General features: G+C 47.0%; 1 protein-coding gene across 2 annotated transcripts; it reads left to right on the forward strand.

Annotated features, from left to right (window-relative positions):
• The first annotated feature begins 384 nt into the window (after window positions 1–384).
• ppp1r3cb (protein phosphatase 1, regulatory subunit 3Cb) lies at window positions 385–4,698 on the forward strand. 2 transcript variants are annotated; one of them, XM_084671112.1, is made up of 3 exons: window positions 386–565; window positions 1,123–1,463; window positions 2,138–4,698. In XM_084671112.1, the coding sequence occupies exons 2-3, from the start codon at window positions 1,450–1,452 to the stop codon at window positions 3,141–3,143; spliced, it is 1,020 nt and encodes a 339-aa protein (XP_084527238.1). In that variant the 5' UTR covers window positions 386–565; window positions 1,123–1,449; the 3' UTR covers window positions 3,144–4,698. The 2 variants fall into 2 exon arrangements, with proteins under 2 accessions (XP_084527239.1, XP_084527238.1); XM_084671113.1 differs by lacking the exon at window positions 1,123–1,463 and having other exon boundaries at window positions 385–565.
• The last annotated feature ends 5,114 nt before the right edge of the window (window positions 4,699–9,812 follow it).

A 9,812-nucleotide genomic window follows, 5' to 3' on the forward strand; every position in this document is an offset into this window, starting at 1 on the left:
AATAAAGTATAAATAATGCCAGAAATAATTTGAAAATTACCATCAGAATAATGTAAACATTCCTCTCTAAGATTAACTTAAAAAACAACCAGCAGAGGTCTCTCCAGTGTTGATTTTGCACCACTGCAGCCAAAACTCACCAACAGATGGCAATGTTGAGCAATAACATGATTAAGGGCCAAATACAAATTTGTGAAATACGTAATAAAGAGGCCCCTCATCCACTAAGATGTTTTTTTTTTTTTTTTTTTTGCGACGATTAGCTGTGTTAACGATAGCGTTAAACTCTGCCACCTTCAACCACCACCCGCTGTACCTATCTAAGTGGTTCCGGTCTTGTGGCCCTCAGCGGTGTTTTATGGAAATGACAGAGGCGGCGTATTTTTGCTCAAGTGCTAACATTCTGTGGAATAGGAAGGGTATGAGCCACTGTGTTTGCCCTCTAGCGGTCGCTTCATGTTTGTTTTTTTCTGCTGGTTTGAAATGTTCTATTCTAAGTCATTCTGCAAGCTACCTAGCTAGATGAACTCTGCGTTTCTCCCTTGCCTGCTCCTCAGTCGTTACGGTATGCCTTTACTCAAACTGCTACCTTTTCTGCAAAAAAATCTAATAAGTTGTCAATTATATATTTTGTTTTGGTACATTGTTGCACAAATTCTTGTTTAAAGCTTATTGTTATGTGTATTGAAATGTTATGATCTCGCGAGTTAGGCTAACCATAGCAGTCGATAGGCACTTAGTAGTGCATTAAATGTTTTCATGACAAATCAATTCAATTTCGTTTAGTTTGTGTGATTAGGTAGGGGCCTAAAATAAATTTGTGCTAAAGGACTGCCACACTGACACTTTAAGGAATGAGAATTGTAGGCTACTTTAGGGCATTTAATTTCTGACGTGCATTTTGGAGTTAGCTGTTGTGCACTGAATATGGGTATTTAGCAACTGCTAACCTAATTGGAGTTGCGCACGTACTTGTTTCTTGGTCACAAAGATGCATCTGGCAGTGGCAGTGTCCTATCTAACTATAAACATTTTGTGGTTTAATCGCCACTGGTTGTGACCCTTAAACGGAATGTATGTCAAATGTTCATTCTCTCCCCTCCCCCATTCTGCAACGTATAGCTCAGCTGAGTCCTATACACAATAGAACATGTTAGACGGTGCTGATTGCTTGCAGCTCCTCCATTGGATGTCATCCGTGGCGCACGTAAAAGCATGCAAATCGACCGCTAGGCTACTGGTCTCCAACTCAACGCGTTGTCAGTGGGGCTCAAGCAAGGAAACCAAGGGGACGGGGGCAAGCAGTGCAATAATCCGGTTCTTCAGACAGAATAGAAGTGAGATGGCGTTATGAATGTTTTCTTTCGTTACCACTTCATCAAGTCAGTTGGTTTAACATCATACAACATTCCAGTTTCTTGGAACTTTTGAGAGTTTCAACGTTTTCCAATGAATTGTACCAGGTAAGCTTGCCCGTAACGAGTGACAGTAGTTGTCTTTAAATGCGCAGTAGGTAAAAAAAAGATTGTCAAGTGTCAATTTTAGACAGTTTTAAAAGTCATCTGCTGGGCATTGACCATTTTGTCATTTGAAATAGTCATTTTAGTTGGACAATTGTTCCCAATTACGTTTGTTTTAATATGTTGTAATCTTCAAATGCATGGTAGGCTATATAATACCGATTATATTGGATTCGTCGGTGCACATATATTTACACTTGCAACTAACAAACTTAAGATCGGGATATGGCTGAAATTGTATTTCTTATTTGTGCAATACGCCCCTTTTTATAATTAAATGTATAGGTCTTGAGTCACATATAATGAGCGATTGGTGTTGTTTTCTTGTATTGTGGAGACATTTAAGTCATTACACAACCTAATAATTACGTGTGACCTTTCTGTTTTCCTACATCCTTATAGAAAGCAAATATTTGTAGTTTCTTTGGGGTCTGATGTCCTATAGCATTGATTGCGTGCAAGCAATTGTGTTTGTTTTCCTCCCTGCCCCTTGCTCTCTCGCTGTCACTTTCTTTCGGGCTATCTGTTCTTCTCCAGGGTATTTTATAAGCTAGACTTTTTGCCAATGCATAGACCTACCTTTGAACTCACATCTCTCCCTGTCTGTGTCTGTACAGGGTTCTCCACATACTGAACCCGAGACCCCTCTCAGGCCCCATCATGCCAGTGGACATGGCCATGCGGTTCTGTCTATCGCACTCCCCGCCCGTCCGCAGCTTTCTGAGCTCCTACGAGGACTGCCGCTCACTCTCCAATGCACCCCACGCCACCCTGCGACCCTGCATTAACACCCGAGGAGGGGCAGCGGCTGCCAGCGACCCCCCTGGTAGCCCCCGCCAGAGCAGGGGCAGCCCCACCACCAGGCCCAGGACCATGCCCAAGAAGAGGGTGGTGTTTGCAGACTCCAAAGGCATGTCCCTCACGGCCATCCACATTTTCAAAGAGTTTGAGGAGGACCCTCTGGCTGAGCTGCAGTTTGACCTAGCAGACCTGGAGAAAGCCACCGCTGGCCTGAAGATCTCCATGGAGCGCAGCCTGGTGTTGGACTTCGCCCAGCCTGCCGCGGACTACCTGGATTTCCGGAGCCGGCTAAAGAAGAACCAGGTCTGTTTGGAGAACTGCACTGTCCAGGACCGCACGCTCACCGGCACAGTCAAGGTCTGCAACGTCAGCTTCGAGAAGTCCGTCTCCGTCCGGATCACGCAGGACTCGTGGGCGAACTTCCAGGACGTGGAGTGCAGCTACATGAACAACGTGTACGGTGGGCCTGACACCGACACCTTTGCCTTCTCGGCGGACCTGCCGGCCGCCCCGGCAGCACAGCAGTGTGTGGAGTTCTGCGTGCGCTACCACACCAAGGAGCAGACCTACTGGGACAACAACGACGGGAGAAACTACCGCTTGGTGGCGTCGGATGGAGACGGAGAGCAGGCCAGCGGAGGGCTCTGCTCCGGCCTTGCCTCCTCTGCCGCCATCCCCGCCCCGTCATCGCAAGAGTTCAAGCGGGACATCAAGCAGCCGGAGATGGAGTTTGATCAGTTTGGATCGCCCAGGACGTCCAGCGGCTTCTTCCCAGAGTGGCAGAGCTGGGGCCGGATCGAGAACACCACCATCTACTGGTGAGGAGGCCTGGCCACAGGCGTCCTTAACATAACCACCTGACCCTGCAGCATCATCGACTCGAGGAAAAGAGGGGGTGTTGTTTGAGTGCTAAGCCCTCAATACCCTTGCGTTATCCTTACCACCACCCTTCCTAAGGATAAAGTGATGATACAAACCGTCAAGTTCAAGAAAATCAAGACCTCCGACTCAAGGACACTCCGAGTTGAGTCCTATTCACTTGGGGCCCCCAGTAACAGAGATCAACATGTTGTTCATTTTTTTTTCCACTTTTTGTAAAGGAAAAAGGAATGGACAAGTGGATAAGAAGAATGGGCCTGTCTGTTCATGTTGAAGGTGAACAGAACAGTATGTGTATGTTAATATGCTGAGAGATCTTCAACAGTGGTTAGATCCTCTAACTATCCCTGCCTCACAGTTACCCTGCCGTCACTTTGAGCTAAAAACCACAACCACAGCAGTGGCAAACAAAATGGTTGTGACACAAACTGTTATAACTAAAAGAGATTATTAGGGCATTGGGAGTTTTAGAAATGTCAAGACAGTGGGGTTTAGGCTTTAATCATTTTCCTAAATTTATGTGCGTGTACTAAATCATTTTTATAGACTTAAGATGAATCACAAGTCTTTATAACATAGCCTAGATGCCTTCCTTTGTAATCTGATATTGATTGTCAGTTTAGCTGTATGTAATATGCTGGCAATACTGCTACACCTGAGCACAAAAAGCAAGTTGTTTCAGGAGGCCAGCTCTACACATGGGAGTTTGCACTTAAGTCAATCTTTTTCAAGGGTGTTTGTTCAAGGAGGTTTAATCATGTTTTGTATGTGGAAACTGTCTATGGCAGATTTCCATCACTAATTCGAACGTGCCGTTTGTGCCACAAGTTGTTTTACTGGCCACAGTCGGTGTGTGTCGGCATGTAGTGTATGTAATGTAGCCCTATCATGGGTGGCAGTCAAAGCAGGTGGCTTTGCACTGACAGTGAATGATGGAAACCCTTGATATGTGAGAGAATGAATGGAGACTAATGTAATGGATGGGTTCTCGTGGTGCAAGAAGAGGGAGGTGCTTCATATTGAAGTTGGCATAGCAGGTTGTACCAGTTTTCAGGAGTTCCAACAGAGATTTAGGTGAAATCGCTTGATGGCAAAGCTATCCCAGTCACCAAATGAGAGTTTATTTGCTGTGAAACTGAAGAGCTCATGTTTTCTTATGTCAGCCATAATTCTGTTCAGCCTTCTTTACGTGCAAGCTTGCACTCCCTTACCTTCCTGTCTATGTTGCTGCTGGAACATGTCCGTGTGTGTATGTGTGTGTGTGTGTGTGTGTGTGTGTATAAGTATGCATCTAGACTATAAGCTGCTTGTCTGCAGTCACATTCATGGACTCAAGGAAGGCAGAGCTCTTCTCTGTGTGAAACACTGAAATCTGTAGATGGATGGGGAGGGGGGTGAGGGATGGGTTTGAGGAAAGAAGACAGTGTGGGAGGTGACAGACATTTTAAGTATAAGGGGAGGAAGGAAGACAATGTAATGGGGAAGGATAGTGAGTAGATGGGGGGGGGGGTGCGTTGGAGGGAGGAAGTAAAGGGGGGAAAATGTGAAGTGGTTGGGTGTAAGGAGACGAAGGAAGAAAGTGATCGGGGGATGGAGAGGGAGGGAGAAGGAAAAAATGTTATCTGAGGAATGCAATAGCAACTACAGGAAGTTGGAGAAAGGAAATGACACGGGACAGTGTTCAGGACAGAGGATCAGGGTCTCAGTCCAAGTCTGCGTGTGGTTGTCAGGGGCGACTGCCCGTAAGGATTGTGATGTAAAGAGTAGGTGTGATGTAAAGGGCTATGACCGGACACCTGATGACAAAGCATTTTTTGTACAGAAAGCAGATGTCTTTGTGTGAAGAGTTTTAATGTAGTTTTCTGTTTTTCAAAAATAAATACATCTGAAAATAAAGAATGTTTATTTTGCGAGAGAATTGTGTCTTGATCTTTCAGATTTGTTCAAAAGATTTCTGAATATGACATCCATTGAAGCAAGGCCTATTTACAAGTGTTCATGAAAAATGTGAATACATGGGTGAGCTTGTAAGCACACATGGACCATAGCTAAACACAATTATTAAGACAGGTGGTCTAGAGTAAGACTGGAGGGACTAGGAGGGCAGACAGGTGGTCTAGAGTAAGACTGGAGGGACTAGGAGGGCAGACAGGTAGTCTAGAGTAAGACTGGAGAGACTAGGAGGGCAGACAGGTGGTCTAGAGTAAGACTGGAGGGACTAGGAGGGCAGACAGGTAGTCTAGAGTATGACTGGAGGGACTAGGAGGGCAGACAGGTAGTCTAGAGTAAGACTGGAGGGACTAGGAGGGCAGACAGGTGGTCTAGAGTAAGACTGGAGAGACTAGGAGGGCAGACAGGTGGTCTAGAGTGAGACTGGAGGGACTAGGAGGGCAGACAGGTGGTGTAGAGTAAGACTGGAGGGACTAGGAGGGCAGACAGGTGGTCTAGAGTAAGACTGGAGAGACTAGGAGGGCAGACAGGTGGTCTAGAGTGAGACTGGAGGGACTAGGAGGGCAGACAGGTGGTGTAGAGTAAGACTGGAGGGACTAGGAGGGCAGACAGGTGGTCTAGAGTGAGACTGGAGGGACTAGGAGGGCAGACAGGTGGTGTAGAGTGAGACTGGAGGGACTAGGAGGGCAGACAGGTGGTCTAGAGTAAGACTGGAGGGACTAGGAGGGCAGACAGGTGGTCTAGAGTGAGACTGGGGGGACTAGGAGGGCAGACAGGTGGTCTAGAGTGAGACTGGAGGGACTAGGAGGGCAGACAGGTGGTCTAGAGTGAGACTGAGACCACATTCAACACTGCTGACTTGAAAATATTGTCCTGCCTTGACATGGGAAGAAGAGACAGTTGCTAGCAAGGTCACATCTTCAAAAGGAAACCTAGAAACCTGGATGTTCTGTGACAGCCTGTGGACGGTCTCAGGGTCACCACATGTACACACATGCTAATATATGTTTTTCTGCCAGTTCAAATACAATACATTGATAAAACACAGAACATCTGTTCAGGGCAGGGCATGTCCTGAGAGGTACCTTAGACTGGTTCCAATATTCTGTTGTCATGTTTTGATGGTATCTCACTGTACAATATAGAATGTATGCATACTAAATATTGCTCTATACTAATAAATATAGATACAAGAAGCAGAGAATGAACTCAGACAGTAGATTGTATGTGAGCTAGACTGTCATGGTCACACTGTGAAGGAAGACAGACTACATTTTCTCCTCAGACCTGCAAGTCCTGTGGTGATGTGTGCACGCGTGCATGTGTGTGACTCATGTGGTGCTAATGGTCCTGATGCTTCTGAAAATAGCCCCTCCTTTTTGGAACAACCCCTCCAGGTCAGTGAGCAGAACAAAGATAATCCTCTGGCACCCTCGGAATCGCAACACTGCTCTACGCCACAGCCTAACATAGCTACCTGACATACCTACCTGACCCTACATTCAATCCCAACAGGTAGGTAGTTCTAGAACACCCAATGTGACACATGCGGGGTTCAACCCCTCATTTCCTTGAATGTGATAGAACATGAAATGAGATGAACATGTTATGTGCATTGTGATAACAGTGCTGACACATGACAAATCCGTCTGTTTTTCATGTGCCTACCTCTTCTAATTGTCACGTATTTCCCTGTTAAACCATTACTTTTTAAACATGCTTAATTTTCCTCTTTCTTAAAGATCAGATACAATTCCAAAGCAAAGTTTTCTTATATTTACAGTCCGGTTTGCACCAGTTTGACTGTGCATGTTTGGGCCCAGACCACTGGGGACTGAGTACCAGAGTGCGAACAGCTGTCCAGTCACCCCACTAGCCCATGCTGTTACGTCAAACATTCCAGCTAACTGGAGCCTGTGTCTTTGCCTCCCTAGCCCCGGCCCCGGTCCCCATTTGCAGACACACACACTGGCACATACATAGGGAGATGCACACACACATAAGCAAACGGTCATGGAAGCCAACTTAAGGAGATCCACACATGCGCGTACCCATTGCTGTCCCCTCACACATCCGTATCCCTGTCTTACTATTATTAGATTGGGAGTCAGGGGTCGAGCGGGTCTGACCACAATCTCCAAATATGTAGCTCACTGTGCGGAGGAAGAGGAAAATATGTAGGCAAGAGCTACATGTCTTAGCTGAGTCTGCTGGTGTTAACCCTGGGCTAAACTAGGTTAACCCGGGTTAGTCTGGACTGTGGGTCTGTATATGGGGTTTACCTGGGTTAGTCTGGGCTGGTGTCAGAAATATTAATCTATCAAGCATTGCACTGTCAGTCGGTGAACAAGTTTAAGAAAGCTTTATTGCTTGCGGCCGGCCCACAAGGAGACAAAAACATCACACGCCATTGTGCCACAAAGTTTGTCTGCGAACATGTTGTGCTAGCTAGCTATTTAAGCAGCCCCGCTCTTTACAGTCATTGGTTAAGACAAAGGCATGCAAATGTCCCATGACTCTTCTTCATTGGCTCCCTTGCATAGACCTGGTGTGCGTGTCTGCATGCGTGTTTGAGTGTGTGCGAGTGTGCACTCTTTGACCCTTGCAAGCTTGGCCATATGATTCACCCAACACAGATAAGACCAGACATGTTTTATGGCCTCTCCAGTAAGAGAGAGTGGTCAGCCCAGGTCACCTTGTTTACATATGCTTGTGTTACCCAAAGTTAAGATTTAGGGGTAGGCCTCTCTCTACACACAAGGAATGCTGAACACAGAATCATTCTTATACAGGATAAATGTGTTACATCTTCAATTTTCCAACAGATGTGAATCTGTATAGAGGTTTACCTGGGTTAGTCTGGGCTATGGGTCTGTATAGCCGTATATATAAATCTGTATATCTGGGTTAGTATGCAGGTTAGCCTGGTTTAGTCTGGGCTGTGAGTCTGTATGTAGGGTAACTTGGGTCAGTATGTGGGTCTGTATGCAGGGTAACTTGGGTCAGTATGTGGGTCTGTATGCAGGGTAACCTGGGTCAGTATGTGGGTCTGTATGCAGGGTAACCTGGGTCAGTATGTGGGTCTGTATGCAGGGTAACTTGGGTCAGAATGTGGGTCTGTATGCAGGGTAACCTGGGTCAGAATGTGGGTCTGTATGTAGGGTAACTTGGGTCAGTATGTGGGTCTGTATGCAGGGTAACCTGGGTCAGTATGTGAGTCTGTGTGCAGGGTAACTTGGGTCAGAATGTGAGTCTGTATGCAGGGTAACCTGGGTCAGTATGTGGGTCTGTATGCAGGGTAACTTGGGTCAGAATGTGAGTCTGTATGCAGGGTAACTTGGGTCAGAATGTGAGTCTGTATGCAGGGTAACCTGGGTCAGTATGTGGGTCTGTATGCAGGGTAACTTGGGTCAGAATGTGAGTCTGTATGCAGGGTAACCTGGGTCAGTATGTGGGTCTGTATGCAGGGTAACTTGGGTCAGTATGTGGGTCTGTATGCAGGGTAACTTGGGTCAGTATGTGAGTCTGTATGCAGGGTAACTTGGGTCAGTATGTGAGTCTGTATGCAGGGTAACTTGGGTCAGTATGTGAGTCTGTATGCAGGGTAACTTGGGTCAGTATGTGAGTCTGTATGCAGGGTAACTTGGGTCAGTATGTGAGTCTGTGTGCAGGGTAACTTGGGTCAGTATGTGAGTCTGTGTGCAGGGTAACTTGGGTCAGTATGTGAGTCTGTATGCAGGGTAACCTGGGTCAGTATGTGAGTCTGTATGCAGGGTAACTTGGGTCAGTATGTGAGTCTGTATGCAGGGTAACTTGGGTCAGTATGTGAGTCTGTATGCAGGGTAACTTGGGTCAGTATGTGAGTCTGTGTGCAGGGTAACTTGGGTCAGTATGTGAGTCTGTGTGCAGGGTAACTTGGGTCAGTATGTGAGTCTGTATGCAGGGTAACCTGGGTCAGTATGTGAGTCTGTATGCAGGGTAACCTGGGTCAGTATGTGGGTCTGTATGCAGGGTAACCTGGGTCAGTATGTGGGTCTGTGTGCAGGGTAACTTGGGTCAGAATGTGAGTCTGTATGCAGGGTAACTTGGGTCAGTATGTGAGTCTGTATGCAGGGTAACTTGGGTCAGTATGTGAGTCTGTATGCAGGGTAACTTGGGTCAGTATGTGGGTCTGTATGCAGGGTAACCTGGGTCAGTATGTGAGTCTGTATGCAGGGTAAACGAGGAGGCTAACAGTGGAACTGCTCGGTCATGAGTGGGTGGGGACGATGACAGAGGGTTTGACACAGACAGTGAGACACATTTGAAATTCAGTTTCTCACATACATGGCGAATTCGTCACTCGGCTAAACGATACTGAATGACATTAGTACTGTATTGTGTGTGGGCGTCATCTGAAGAACATTGAGCAATAAGTACAGTGTGGTTCTGACTTGTATCTTCCTGCCCCTGGTCCTGCCCCTGGTCCTGCCCCTGGTCCTGGTCCTGGTCCTGGTCCCGGTCCTGGTCCTGGTCCTGTCCCTGTCCCTGTCCCTGGTCCAGTCCCTGGTCCAGTCCCTGGTCCTGGTCCTGGTCCTGGTCCTGGTCCTGGTCCTGGTCCTGGTCCTGGTCCTGGTCCTGGTCCTGGTCCTGGTCCTGGTCCTGGTCCTGGTCCTGGTCCTG

Source organism: Hypomesus nipponensis, chromosome 13 (assembly GCF_054491055.1).
Source record: "Hypomesus nipponensis isolate SF chromosome 13, ASM5449105v1, whole genome shotgun sequence".
Classification (NCBI taxonomy): Eukaryota; Metazoa; Chordata; class Actinopteri; order Osmeriformes; family Osmeridae; genus Hypomesus; species Hypomesus nipponensis.